General features: G+C 41.7%; 1 protein-coding gene across 2 annotated transcripts in view; it reads left to right on the forward strand.

Annotated features, from left to right (window-relative positions):
* The window catches only part of Obi1 (ORC ubiquitin ligase 1), a 46,217-nt gene extending 40,403 nt beyond the window's left edge, over positions 1-5,814 (forward strand). For both annotated transcript variants that reach the window (XM_015499327.2, XM_048801410.1), the window contains exon 6: positions 3,037-5,814. In XM_015499327.2, coding sequence (XP_015354813.1) covers positions 3,037-4,579 — 1,543 coding nt within the window. In that variant the 3' untranslated portion in view covers positions 4,580-5,814. The remainder of the gene's footprint in view (positions 1-3,036) is intronic.
* The last annotated feature ends 9,423 nt before the right edge of the window (positions 5,815-15,237 follow it).

The raw sequence follows: 15,237 nt of genomic DNA on the forward strand, positions 1-15,237 counted from the left end.
TATTAAGGTAAAAACAGAAGTTTTTTGGATGGACCTTTATAGAATGTTAAACGTACAATTAAAAAGCAGATACTGTGTATATGTTAGTCTGGGGTGATTTCCTTGGTGTCAATAATAAAAGAAAGTAAACAGTCAAATGTCTGAAGCACATGTGGTTTAGTAATATAGTGACTCTCATAATACTTATGTAAAATAGGACCAAGGACCTTTATTTAGGCTTACTTATTCTGTGGTGTTGACCATCTTCATGTAAGGCACTCAAGTATGTGAAAGTAGGAGAGTAACATTTATTGAAGAAGTATTTAATAAGGGACAGCTGTGTAATTGGAATTATTCTAGGGATCTAATAGTGAATGTAAGACAGTCAAATTCCCTACTCTCTTAAAACTTCTACTCTTATGGAGCTAGAAAACAGATAAATTACATAGACTGATTAATTAATTGATTGATTCCATTGCTTTCATTACATATTTCTGTCAGTTTGACTACCAGCCTGCGTCTCTTATTAGCATGGTAAAAAGATCTGATCACTAAGTATTATAGACTTGTAAAGTGTTGAAGTGGAGCTTCAGAGAATTAGGGACAGTGAGCTTTGAAAAAACATTTCTAACTCCATCAGTGACTCCTACTTGCTTGTCCCTCTTGAGTGCATTCTGTTGCTGGCCTTTGTTGTTAGTTCTCATAGCACTTTAGCTTTCTGTCTGAAATAACAAAAAAATTTGGTTAGGGATATCAATAATTTCAAACAGAATTCTTTGTTATGTCTTAAAAACACAAATAAGGCTGGCGATGTGGATCAGTAATGGAGCACCTGCCTAGCATGCTCAAGGTCCTGAGTTTTATTCCCAACACCATAGGGGGGAAAAAAAGAGAGAGAGAGAGAAGAAAAGAAACAATGTAGGGGAAAATAGTGTCTTAATACGTTTGACATTCCAAGCTAAAACCTGGAACAAGACATTACTATTGAAAAATATTCTTATTTGTCATTTATCATTCCTTATGTAGGTCTGTGAGTTCCCAGCTATATCTTTTGGTAACATCTGACTTACTATCTAGTAGCATGATTTAATTTTAAATCATTTGATTTCTTTCTTTTTTTTATATGAGGATACCTTTATTAAAACACTGCACTTTGAAAAAAAAAAAATTTGATCTTGGTAAGCAAATGTAAGGCTGTCACTTTTGCTGTTTGCATTAAATAAACATGCTGCATGGTTTTTCCATTTTAAAACATGTAGGTTATTTGATTATGCCAGAAAAAGTCAATAACTGACAAACATTTTTGTGAAATACACTTAATCTTTGTCCACTTTTTAATACTTCTCTCACAAAAGTACACCTGTCAAGTACATTTATGGGCTAACACATTTTAAACAAAGAGGAAAAACTGTCATTTACTTAACCAGATACTCATAGTAGTAAACTTTGTCTTTTAAGATGGAGAGACTTGTTTTAGTAGTTGTTTTTGTTTTAGTTAAGCCCGTGGTTTTGCTTTGTGTTTTAAAAGTTGAAGGGAGTACACTCTCCCTGGGAGTTCACAGTTAATTGTAGTGAATAGATCAATATTAAGCAATCATGTCTTTTAAAGCCCTTTCTAATCCTGAGATTTTATGATTCTATATTTACTTTTGCCTCAGCTTTTTTCCCTTAGTAACAAGAGAGCAAGGATCATGTTGTTGCTGAACTGGGAGTAAATTGGGCCAGGGGTTATAGATGGTGATGGACTGTCTAAAATGTGTGGTTGATTCTAGGAGGTGCAGTTACTGTTGGCTCCTTGTGTTCCTTTATAGTTTTTTTTTAATACTTAATAAATTTTCTTAATTGTAATTATTTTTATAATGGGGGGGGATACAAAGATAAACCCAAAGATAAAAACAAAATTTAGAAGTTACCTTTTCAAATACCTTCTGGCAAACAGGTCATCCCTGAATTCTTAGAGGTGGATCAATATATGTCATCAAAAAGTTGATTGAAGCTCTTGACAATAATCTTGGTAGAGGAAAAATACTTTTTATGGGCTTATTTTTTTTACTCATTTCTTACAGTTTCCTGAAAGATAGAATTTTCCTTAGTGGTCAGATAGAATTTAAGCTGGATATTTTCTCTTCCTTGGAATTGGAATGGTTTCATTCATGTGTGTGTCCGCCTTAAATAGACCTCTTAACCTATAGTAGGTGCTCAAAAGTTATTTTTTGAGCTGAACCCAGTACCCGTTCTTGACAGAACAATGGGAAAAAATACCAGGTAAAAAGAGTAAATTTTTGATATGTTCTTTCTAGTCCGTGTCCACAATGTTCCTGTTCAGAAAATGTAAAAATGTTTTTATGCATACTATTTTGGAACCATAAGGACTGACTTTGTATTTCAGAGTTGGAAGAAATGAGATTGATATCCTAAATTGTAAAATGCCAAAAATAAGTAAAGCTGAAATGAATTAAAGCCTACTGCTCAGAAAGGCCACAGAAAATCTTCATACAGAGGGTGGCTGTAATTGAAAGGGTCCAAATAAGTATTTAAAACCACCCCTCCTCAGACTTCTGAGTTTCTGAATTTCAAATTGGTGTTTTATGTTTGACAAGGTGACATTGTATAAGAAATGTATTGTAAAACACTGCTCTACAATAGGAAAATGATTGAATGTAAATATTTCAAGATGTGGACCACTGTTCAAATGTTATCATAAATCTTTGCCATTGTTTTAGGGGATAACTCTTCATGCATATATGAACTGAATTGATAGAACTAGTTCTTGGAAAGGAAATCATCAGTGAGTTTCTGCCTCTTGCTTACCAGTAGTCTGATTCTACCACTACAATATCCTTTTAGATCTTTGCTATAATCATATGCTTATTAGTACATAGGTGGGGAAATGATTTTTGAAGATATAATATCTGGTATAGCTTTGTTCTATTCACTAAGTGGCTTGAAATGTCATTGTTATGTGAAATTAGAATGTGCTGGGACAGTTTGCACTTTTAAACTTTGAAAAGAAAACAGCTTGAACTATGAGATTAATTATCCTTCCATTCCTTCTAGGTTTGGAAGGTTTACAGTTGCTGCTTTGCAGTCCAAAGTAGAACAGTATGAACGTGAAACCAATCGCCTCAAGAAAGCCCTGGAACGGAGTGATAAGTATATAGAGGAACTAGAATCTCAAGTTGCACAACTAAAAAATTCAAGTGAAGAGAAGGAAACTATGGATTCCATTTGCCAGAGAGCGCTTTCTGCAGATGGCAATGGGAGCAAAAGTAGTGAGGAGGATGTGGCATCGAAGAATCAAGGTGATAGTGCCAGAAAGCAACCTGGCTCATCTGCCTCCATTACTGTCCACCTGGCAAAGCCCTCCAGTGGCCGAATCTCTGACACCAGTTCTGCCCGACAGGAAAACACTAGCAAAACAGAATCAAACTGTCCTAAGAACAAAGATATATACCAAAAACAAGTAGAAATAATGTTAGATGTGACAGATACAAGTATGGATACTTATTTGGAAGGAGAGTGGAGTAATAAACCAAATGACTGTGTACCCTTTAAAGATGAAGAGCTTTATGATCTTCCAGCCCCTTGTACTCCTTTGTCCCTTAGTTGCCTTCAGCTAAATACACCAGAAAATAGAGAAAGCTCTGTGGTCAAAGCAGGAAGTTCTAAAAAGCACTCAAACCATCTCAGAAAATTGGTATTTGATGATTTTTGTGATTCTCAAAATGTTTGTAATAAAGATTCTTCAGAAGATGATACAAGTAGAAATGAAAATGAAAAAAAATCAGAATGTTTTACTTCCCCAAAGACAGGATTTTGGGATTGTTGCTCCACAAGCTATGCCCAAAGCTTGGATTTTGAAAATTCAGAGGAGAACACAATAGCAAATTCTGTCGGAGAAATATCATTAAAATTGAGTGAGAAGTCAGGCTCATGTTTATCCAAGAGGCTGAATTGTATTCGCTCTTTTGAAATGAATCGGACAAGAACATCCAGCGAAGCATCAATGGATGCTGCTTACCTTGACAAAATCTCTGAGTTGGATTCAATGATGTCAGAGTCAGACAATAGCAAGAGCCCTTGTAATAATGGTTTTAAGTCCGTGGATTTGGATGGGTTATCAAAGTCTTCTCAAGGCAGTGAATTTCTTGAAGAATCTGAAAAGCTGGAAGAAAGAACTAAGCTAAACCTTTCCAAAAGTTCTCTAACTACTGATCAGTTAGAAAATGGAAATGAATGGAAACCTACTTCCTTTTTTCTCCTCTCTCCATCAGACCAAGAAATGAATGAAGATTTTTCACTCCATTCTACTTCTAATTCAGGAACTAATGATATCAAACCCCCAAGCTGTTTGTTTCAGACAGAATTTTCCCAGGGTGTTTTGTTAAGTAGTTCACATCGACTATTTGAAGATCAAAGGTTTGGGTCATCATTATTTAAGACGTCTTCAGAAATGCACAGTCTTCATAACCACCTTCAGTCTCCTTGGTCTACTTCCTTTGTGCCTGAAAAGAGGAATAAAAATGTGAATCAGTCAACAAAAAGAAAAATCCAGAGCAGCCTTTCCAATGCCAGTCCATCAAAAGCAACCAAAAGTTGACTGATTAGGGAGGTGTTATTTGTGGTTTTATCCTGAAAGGAACATAAAAATTTTTTAAAGTTACTTTTTTCCCTTTATAAAAGTCCTAGACGGTTTTGAATTGATGATCTTTAATCAGATGCCAGGTCAGAATGGTAACTTAACCTGTATCCACTGTACTTATTTCATTTTGAAAAAGACTTTGGTCTTTTTATTTTTATTTAGATATCTTTTGGACCTGAGAAAGTTTTTGTTTGATTGTTTTATTTTTAGTGAATATTATATGTATCTGGGTTGGTTGGTTTTGTTTCCTTGAATTTTATTTAACTGTTAGATACAGAATCTTATTAATGAGGCTCAGTTGTCTTCAATACTCTATTCTTAAGTAAAACTTTTAGTATTGTCTACATACTGCTCATAAGAGTTTCTTTAAAGCTTTTTCTAGGGTGTAGGTTATTTGTGTGTTCCTCTTTATTTATGTTTTGTGATGGCCTATCTTTTATGCAAGGCCTTAATGAAGAAATAGCACTCTGACTTCAGTCCAATGTTCTTTTACTTTTTGTTAGATTTTACATATATGTTTGCATTTTTTACAATTGTGCTTTGTCCAGTTTTTGTGAAAATGTTCTGCTAGTGTGAAAGAATATATTTTCTCTATGAAAGTATTCATTCTATGTCAGGTAGCTTATATATGCTCATCTATATGTGTCTATATAAAATCAGAAATTGAGCATAATTTGGAAGGAAGGCATGGTTGAATTTGAAGAAGCTTCAACATCACAGCTTCATTGTTCCAGATGTATAGGTACAGAAGCACTCTTTACCAAGTTCTTTGATCCACTTATATCATAGGGGAGGGATTTTCATAGTGATAATGTTCTTCTTTGCATGTTACTGTTCTTTGTGGAAATGCATGGCAGCATTTTTGCTTGCTCTATTTTCTTAAAAAAAATATTTCTTTAAACTTCTTTTAAAAAAGAAGTTTCAGTTGGCTAGTATGTAGGACAACTTTTCTAAATGAGTTTAGGGGATAAGGATAGGTAAGAGCTAAGCACAAGTTTTAATTTAGGCTCTGAAAAAGTATATTATTCTGAACATGTTTGGTATGCCTATAAACGTCTTTAAAAATGGGTTTGTATGCTAATGACTTGTTTATCTAATGTGCACTGAACATTTTACATTAATACCTTATTGTTTTACATTAATACTGCATGCTTTTCTATGTGAATTGAATAAAGAATGTCATAAGCACTGTATGTCTTGATGTCTCAGATATTGAATTAGCCTGTAAAGACCAGGAAAATTTATTTGTAATTATTTTTTATAATACAGGGTCATTCAACTCTGGCCCATGGACTAAATCTGGTCTATACCAGATTTTAGAAAGGCTTATAAGCAAAAAATGGATTTTAGTTTTTTAAGTGTTTTTTTTAATCCAAAGAATTAATATTTCATGACACAAGAAAATTACATGAAATTCACATTTCAAAGTTTCTAAAAGAAAGTCTTACTGTAACATAGCTATATTCACTTGATTACCTACTATCTATGGCTGCTTTTGCAATACAGCAGTAGAGTTGAGTAGCTACAACAGAGACCATATAGATTAGAAAGTCTGAAATATGTACAGTCTGCCTTGTTTTACAGAAAAAAAGCTGATCCTTGTTGTAATAGACTCAAGATTCAATGAAACCATAAAAATATAACAAAATCACTTCTATGATTTGGAGAATTATGCTTTCCAATTTCAGAAGTAACAACCAGAAAAAGCTAATATATAATATGTTAAAGCTAATGGATACTTTCAGAGCTATTAGCAGTTTAAATATCTTTGATAATATGGTTATCCATTAGGAACTCAAATGAAGAAATCTAAAAATTTTGTCAGTAGATGTAGGGATGGTATGGTCTAAGTGTATGTGTATGTCCACCCCACCCCCCACCCCGTCCCCAATTAATGTGTTGAAAACTAGCCTACAAGGTAGTGTACTAAGAGGTGGGCCTTTGGGAAGCGATTAGGTCATGAGGGCTCTGCCTTTGTGAATGGGGTTAATACTCAGGCCTGAAAGAGCTTCTTTGTCCCCTTCTACAACGTGGCCTTGATCTTTGGACTCCCCTGCCTCAGAACTGTGAAAAATAAATTTCTATTAATAAATTAGCTGATCTAAGGTATTTTATTATAACAGCTCAAATGAACTAAGAAAAAGGGGCTTCACTCTGTCTGTAACCAAGAATGTGTATTTTAGTCCAAATACTGATAGTGTGTCTTGCAAATCTAAGTGTGTAGCCTTATTTACTAATCTGTTGGTCTAGAGTGCTTCCCAGTTGCTTACCTTCAAGAGGCTCTTCATCCTTCCTAAAGCAATATTTCATACATCAGCCCATGCTGTTCCTGTTTGTACAGAATTTGAATTTGGTCACATATGCTTACTTTTTATGTCTTTACCATAATCTAATGTCATGACAAATAAGAAAGTCTAGCAGATTTTCAAATATGTCTTCTATATATACATAAGCCAACATTGAGACCAAATATTTACTCCCCTATATCTCATCTAATCCTTTTTCTTAAATCCTGGAAGACAACTGGCAGGCATGGGAGGCCGATCCCTGATAGGACAGAGATGTAGTTCTCCCTAATTTACAGAAAAGCAACTTGAGGATTAGTTACCACAGCTGAAATTGGATAGAACCATATTTTAAAAATGGGTCTCTGGTTCCAGAGCTTATGCTCTTCTATTCCTGTGTATGAGTTCATATTTGGAAACAAAGGATGAATGGTTTGAATTTCCCAAGAGTTCCTTTAAAATTATTTTGAGAGTGTTCATGTATTCTTTACAAGTGACATTTATTTCCTGCCTGGCCTGTGTTCCTTGGTCTTGGCTCTGCTTCCATATAGAAACTATATGTTTGGCTCGGCTTCCATATAGGAACTATATACTTTTAAAGATTCACAATGACTCTGACATTTTTATAAATTTAAATTTTCTTTTGCTATTGGCTAATATCACTAAAGTTATGCTAGAAAACAGTATATTAGTGATATCACTTCATGTTTTTATAAAAATAGCTTGTGAGGCTAATTTTTCTAAATTGCTGACTATAGCAATATAACTAGATGCTAGGGTTTTGTTGTCATGACCTTTAGTAGTTTTAATTTTAAAAACATCTAAAAATTATGTCCTTTTTGTTGGTTTAGTCAGCTGACAAAAAAAAAAAAACTGAAAATGGTAGACTCAAGTCTCTTAATTTCAAACCTGCTTGGCTTTCCTGTCATCTCTTTGGTATCTACATTAGTTTGAAACAAAGGTACCACTAAACAAGAGCACCTGATCTTGAACTATATGTTTCAGGAACTTGTCTCCATATACTTGAATGGTTTGCAATTATTCAAAGTAATAATCTGCACAAGAGATTTTTTTTCCACTTTTGTGCCTGTGGATGGTATTTGTAGAGAGCATCAAATTAACAGTTTATGGTGTGTGGCCTGTTAGAAGAGTTTCCAAAACCTCATAAGAAGGTCTGTCTTTCCTATTTGTGGGAGTCCTGCAATACAGCCTTTGCCTATCACAATGTAACCTGATCCCTTTAATAATACTTGGCAGAGAGAAAACCTTTTAAGCAATGATCTCAGAGTGCATAGTGAACATTTATTGCCTAATTCTCGGAACCCCACTCATAGCGAGGAAGCATTTATTAAGATGCATATATAAGAATCCATCTAGAGCACAGGCTAGGGTGATCTTCAGTTTAATGTGGCTGAAACAGTCTAGAATACTTTGAGTTGCCAAGTCCACTTTTTGAAACAAGGTAGATTCTTAGGTTTGCTGTGTTAATAGGGAGGAGACCCTCTCTAATAATATTAGTTGGGTTAAGCCAAGTGTGTAGGTGGGCTTTTTGTGTTTATAATCTGTGGGTGTAAGGGCTTTACACAAAGGGTAAGGATCTGACTTAGAGAAGGGATCCTGTAAGTCTAGTCCATTTTGATTCTTGACATTGGTGAATAGAAGAGTGTTCACGTTGCAGAGAGCTTGAACTGAGGAAATCTGGTGGCTTCACGGAGGTGCTGTTCTTACTAGGTCTCTGAAGGTTGAGTAAAGAATTGGGCACATAAGACTTTTGTCTTATGCTGGCGGGGGCACCTTTTTATCAGCGGTTTCAGAAGCGCTGAAGGAACCCCATCCTAAAGTCTGGGTTCCTGACTGAATGAGGTTTCCCGTATTGCTACTGCCTGAGCTTTGCAAATTGGGCTTTGCTCCTCCTCCAGTCATAATCCCCCGAGGCTCTGGGTCTTGCCCTAGTCGCCAGGACCGGCGGCCTGATGGCGAGACAGTGACTCCCCTGGCGCTGAAAAATCTTAGCAGGTGGCGGGGCTGGTCCATCAACTGTCCATTAAGTCGAGGCTTGGCCCTCTGAGGGCTGGAAGGGGCAACCTTGCCTTACCCATGGGGTCAACTTGGTGAAAAGGTGGGATCTGACCCGCCAGCTTATCTCTGAGCTTCCCTTTCTCCCTCGGACCCTAAAGAACTCAGCTTTCCCCGATTCCCGCCACCATTACGGTCTCCCCCAACCCCAACCTCCGCCCCCTCCTCCCCAGTCACTTCTGAGCACAAACCGTTCCTTGCTTCTCCAGCCGGAGTTTCCCGCGCTTTTGAGGGTGCTCTCAGCTGGTCCCTCTCCAGCCCTGCTCCTACCGCGTGTTCTGCGGTTTCCTTTCATTTTATTATCACTCTGGAAACCTGACGATTAAGACGCGAAGCCAACAAAGAGTTTTCTTTCCACCTTAACCTTGCACACAATCCTTTAACAAATTAATTAATCCTAATGAATTAACACTTCATTTATTTAAACGCGCTACAGTCCATGAATTAAATTTTCATGCAGTGATTAAAGGCTGTTAAAATATGCATGATTTCGTTAAAATTTTATAATAAATCAGGGCAATGTGTTACATGACAAGGCAACTATTTCCCAGTCCCTCGCAAGGGGCTTTGATTTGTGCGGGCGGCGGGGAGGAGGGGCGGCAAGCGGCGGCACCGGCCAGCGTTAGAGCCGGGCGACAGGACTCAGCTCCGCACTCTCGGGCTTGGACTCGCTGCCTCGCGGTTTCCTCCGCGGCTTCCAGACCCTCTTGAGGATCTTTCTGCAGGCAGAAGAGAGCCTGCGGAGGGCGACCGACGCCCGCCTCTCGGTCCTCGGAACCTCACTCCTGCGGGACTGGGTGGGGGTCCTCTGCTTTCTATTTCCTCCAATAGAGCTCCCTACAGTCAAGGCGTGCAAGTGTCCAGGTCCGAGCGACCCACAGGCGGCTGTCTGGGAGAAGGAAGACAACATCTGATCGCGTGGGGTCACGGGCTGGCTGGCTGTTCTAGAGATTTGCTTGTTGTTTTAACCCGGGGTGGGCGGTGGCTGGCAGCTCCTTTTCTGATCTGTGCGCACTTCCAGTTTTGAAAGGGCCGGCGCGGATGGGGCAGGGGAGCCCTTGCTCCTCGCGGGACCTAAATCGTAGGGGCCTGTGGCCTTGTTAAGTGATACAATGTTGTTCACTTGAGCTGCGAAAGTGTTTCCGGCAACTGGCAGGCAGGGGAGGCGGATCCCTGATAGGACAGAGACATAGATGTCAGGCATCACTGGTAGGGCTTTCACAAGGTAGGTGGGTTTTATATGCACAGACAGACCAGGGTGGAGATTTATAAATATAGATCTCTATATAGTAATGCAGAGAGAATGAATGGCAATGAACTTGACTGAGAGGTATCCTCAGGGTCGCAAGGTCATCAGCGACATCTCCGGGTGGAGTGTTCCACATCCAGGAAAATGTCCCCAACGGAAATTACACTTGAGTTTAAGAGCCAGAGGAGGGCTGGGATGTAGCTCAGTGGCAAAGCGTCTGCCTTGCATTCGCAAAGCCCTGAGTTCGACCCCCCAGTTCCAAAAAAAGACAAAAAAAAAAAAAAAAAAAAAAAAAAAACAGAGAATGTCGCCTGCTGGTCCCAGCTGGAGCCTAGTCTGCCAGCTGAGTTGGGAGTCTTTAGGAGAGAAGGTCCGGAGAGGCCCAATACCTCACCCACCCGGGACTGGGGAACCAGGGAGGCAAGAGGCTGCGGGTGCTAGGCAGAGCGGGGTAAAGAAGTAGGACAGTGGCCTCCAGGAAATCTCAGAGCCGGTAGCAATCGAGAGCGAGAGCGCGACTCCAGTCTATAGCTAGGGGCTACGTTGGCCACGAAGGGCAAGACCCCTGCTGGGCACCCGGTGGGGTTGGCGCCAGCGGCCTTGGGGGCTGCCAGAGGTGGTCAGAGGGCCACTATAGAGATCCGTGAGGAACTCAGTGGCAATCACCGGGGGAGCTACCGGGCCAGGATGCGCAAAGAGTTGCAATGAGGGAGACGAACGATGAAAGCAGCCCAGGCTTGACCCTGGGAAGGCGGTGCAGAAGCGAAGGGAAAGCACCGCACCAGTTCCTCCTCTGTTTCACACTTCTGAGAGAGTGTCCCTGCAGGAGGTAGCCGGGACAGCCCCAGTGCGGCCAGTGTTTTGATCCGAAACCCCTCCCATCGGGCTGCTCCTCCCTTTGCCCCAACAGTGCTAGGCGGCTTCTGAAGTCCGCAGTATCTGGGCTCTGGGGCTTCCTCTGAACGGTGGGCGCTCCCTTGAGTGGTGAAAAGTGCCTTGTTTCAAAATTGCCAATATCTAAGAAATACGTGACACTCTGAGTCTGCGAAGAGCAGAGACCAGGCTTCAGCCTCCAGGACCCAGGTAGCAGGGCCTACAGGTGGGATCAGACCCTCAGGTTCTGACAAGTGTGGGGTCCGACTCCCTCCACCTGTATGTATACAACCACCGTGCACTTAGGTCGACATTTTCCGGGACAAAACCCCATTCCCTAAACCTCGGAAATTAGGGTTCAACACGAGAGGCGGGAGGTAGCCCACTGTCGTGTCAAACACTAACTTTTCCCTGCGCCCCGCTGGAAGGAGAAAGGCAGACCAAATGGGCAGCTGCTGTCAGGCTCGTCCTTGCCTGGGACTGGTACACCCGGGACAGGTACAGTGCCGGCTCTTTCATAGAGCCTCTCCCACTTTTCCTCACTCCAGCCAATGAGTTCACTTCCTGAGCTTGGGACAGGGGAGCTACTAGAGGAAATGTGAAGTGAGGCCTGCCAAAAGAGGAGGAGAAAATTAATTAATGAGGGAAAGAAATGTGTCTGTGATCCAGATGATAGACTCCCTGTCCCTGGGGGCGGAAATTCCTTGGAAATCAATAGCTGTGCATTCATTATCCCTCTCTTGATAAAATGTAAAGCTATGAGATGGTGTGTGGGGGAGGAGGGAGATCTGTGTGGGTCATTAAACAAGAAGGTGGGGGGAAATTGCCCAGGAATCTATGCCAAGGCTTAGACCCCATGTGGGCATCATTAGCACAGGCAGGGGCCAACTAGTTACAGCAGTTGCCAAGCCAGGAAAACAAAGCAGTGACATATGGGTGAGCTGAGTCCAGGCCGGAAACCCTTTCCTTTTACCCATCATAAGTAAAAATCCACCAGTGTGCCTCACTCTTTAGACTGGAGTTGAGGTCCAGGAATATGCCAGATAACTTTTCAAGCATCACTTTGCATTTCTGTTCAACTCCCTCTCATCACATCTATTAACTTGTACTTTAAATGCCTTTCTTCTGTAGCTTCCTCATGCTCATGGACTGTCACCTCCTGGAGGACAGGTACCCTTAATTTTATACCTCTTATCTCTAATGTCTTGCCTAGACTAAGGTTCAGCAAGAATTTGAGGAAGGTAAGGTCGCAGGTAAATGAGGGAAGGTGAAACAATTGGTCTCAGAAAAACAACAGGCTGGAATAAAAAATTTACATCTCTGGGGCACACCTCTCCTGCCCAGTCTCCAGCTCCTTTATTTTGGTGGGGCATACTGGGGATTGAACTCAAGGACACTGAGTCACTGCTCCAACTCCTTTTGAAAGAGACCCAATCAAGGAGCTTCTCACAAACCCCAATCAGCCCTTGCTTGTTGAACTCTCCCTGCCTTTTCTTCCTCGTTTTCCCCAACTGACCTCTCTTCCTTCCTAAACACGTTTATTGCTTGATAGAACTCTTTTACAGCTGCCTTGGTGGAAAAACACATGTGACCAGGTGGGCTTCCGATCCATGGGAGAAGGAAAAGAAAGGATTGTACCCAGTCCTCATATTTCCCCTCAAAAAGAGGGGATAGGTCTGGCCTCACCCAAAGGTGGGAAGGTACTCCAGTTGTCCAGAGCGAAGTGAGTTAGGAAAGGAGTGGTAGTGGGATGGTGAACTCCAAAGGCCTTCCAGGGTCAGAGGGGTAAATCAAGGTTCACCTGGGGGTATTTAGGGACTCCCTATCTGTGGACCCACCTGGCCACAAACCCATGCTTGTTTGCTTTTCTGTCTGCCCTGTACCCTTCAGGGTCCCTAAAGGCCAACTTTTCTGGGGTGGGGTGGACATACACATACNTGCACATGAGTCCTCCTCTGAGGGCCCGTTTGGGGAACACCCATTTGAACACTATTCTACAGATGAGGAAACAAAAGCTTCAGAAAGGCAGAGTAACTTGCCCAGAGTCACACAGCACAGTCTGTTCCATCTAACGGGGGTAGCAGGTGAGGTCCTCCAAATGGATAAAGGAACCAGCCCCCAGTCAGGGGTAGGGAGGGGCCCTTTCTTACCCACCACAGGAAAGTACTGGGATCTATCAGGACGGATGTCAGGAAAGATTAGGTTAAAGTCTGGACACCTGGAGTGACTATGACCATTGGACTCACTTTTTCCCTCCAGCTATGTCTGCTCATTGTCCATTCCCTGTTAAGATAAAGTTGCATTTAGCGCTCCTAGGGGACTGCATAATGGATGGAGCAGTGGCTCTTCTCACACCAGCAAGTGAACACTCTTCTTACTTCCCTTGTGGGCTAGAAGGAAGGTAGGGGGTGGGAGGACGGAAAATAAAAGAAAGAAAAAGCCATGGTGACTTCTATGGGCTCTTCTTGGACTCTGAATAGGTGAGTGGGTATGCTAATGCAAGGAAAGAAAATCCACAGAAATGCTAATTTAGGTCTACAGAAATGAGATCTGCTCTTTGGTGGAAATACAGACCTCCTTGGTGTGTGAGAGACTTGAAAGATTATTTATCTAGTTTCCCATAAGTAGCCCCTTGCTGCTTCCAGTTCTCTTGTGGCATATATGATAACATCTGGGCAGTTATTATCACCTCGGGCAAGTGCTGTGTCCCCAGGGACTTGGACACCTGAACTGCAGCTCCTCTTGATCTGCCTGCCACATGAGGGCCATATAACAGGTTGGCTAATTGATTTATTCTTCATAGGTCTTGATTTTGCAGTAAGAAGAAGAAAAGCTGCACCAGAGATTGCGTCTTTTCTTTCAGATTGATTTGAATTAATAGTTTGAATCATGCTTTCCTATAAGTTAGCTTTCTTCTGTCTCCTATTGAAGAAAAATATGTAAGAGGCAAAGAAACAAAAGGATGAAAAAGAAAGTTCTTTTTTTTCACATGTAATCCCTTTTCTCTGAAGCACTTTTCTTTTCCAGGAGTTTCCAGCATAAAATGTGAGTGAATGAGTGTGTGCGAGTGTGTGTGTGTGTGTGTGTGTGTGTGTGTGTGTGTGAGAGAGAGAGAGAGAGAGAGAGAGAGAGAGAGAAGGGAGAAGAGAGAAGAGGAAAAGATCCCAAGTACACCCTGTTAACTACTTTCTCCTTTTGATTACTAGGAGCCTCAGATCACTAGGAGCTCCTTTGAAACGTAGGTTTGTACACGGTTAAAGGAGACAAACAATAAGAGAAACGCACAATTTCAACAGCCTTTCCGAGTAGAAAGCACATGCTCCTAGTGGCTAAGTGGCTGTCACTGGTGGTGCCTGACACAGTTATATTCACAACAACAACAACAACAACAAAGTATGCGGAAGAAATTAAATTATGTGAAAATCAATAGCGTCTGACTGCTTCAAACAAATGTCTGTCACCGCGACTGTTCTCCAGGAACCTATTTATAAACCTTGAAAGAAACAGTTTCTTGCAGCAAAAGACAGCACCTTCCACATTTCTGTGCTGTTATTTTTCCCTGTGTACAGAAGAATGCGCGGGCATAATTTAACATACAAATGCCCAGCTGTATACATTATATAACAGCTTGTTAGGCATCCTGGAGAGGTGTACCTAAGTAATGCGCATATATTCAGGACTTGCAAGGGGAGAGGAAAAACCCACAGAGGGGCATGCGTGCATCTCCTCTTCCTCCTAAAAGGTGGCTATCCTTAGACAATAGCTGGCCTTTCTGATCTTTCCAGACCCTCGATGGAAAGGTGAGGCGTGCAGTGCGCATGCCCCGGTAGCTACAGGTGCATCACCTGCGCTGTCCTTGCTGATGGTCACTATAAGAGCGGCTCCCACGCGTCGATAGCGGTTCGACGAGCGCGCGCTCGTGCAGACGCACGGCGCCGCCGAAAGGGAGAGCGCGCGCTAGACAGACAGCTGATGCCTGTCAACGCGGCGGGGCCGCAAGCTCTCGCGAGAGCTCCCCGGGCCGGTCGCGAGAAGTGGGGCTCAGGTGTAAGAAGAGTGCATCCCGTCGGCGCGCCAGGCTAGAGCTCTCGGAGAAGCGGCACCGCGAGGCCGGCGCGCGGCGCTCTGCGCGG

This window comes from Marmota marmota, unplaced genomic scaffold, assembly GCF_001458135.2.
Source record: "Marmota marmota marmota unplaced genomic scaffold, marMar, whole genome shotgun sequence".
In the NCBI taxonomy this organism is placed as follows: domain Eukaryota; kingdom Metazoa; phylum Chordata; class Mammalia; order Rodentia; family Sciuridae; genus Marmota; species Marmota marmota.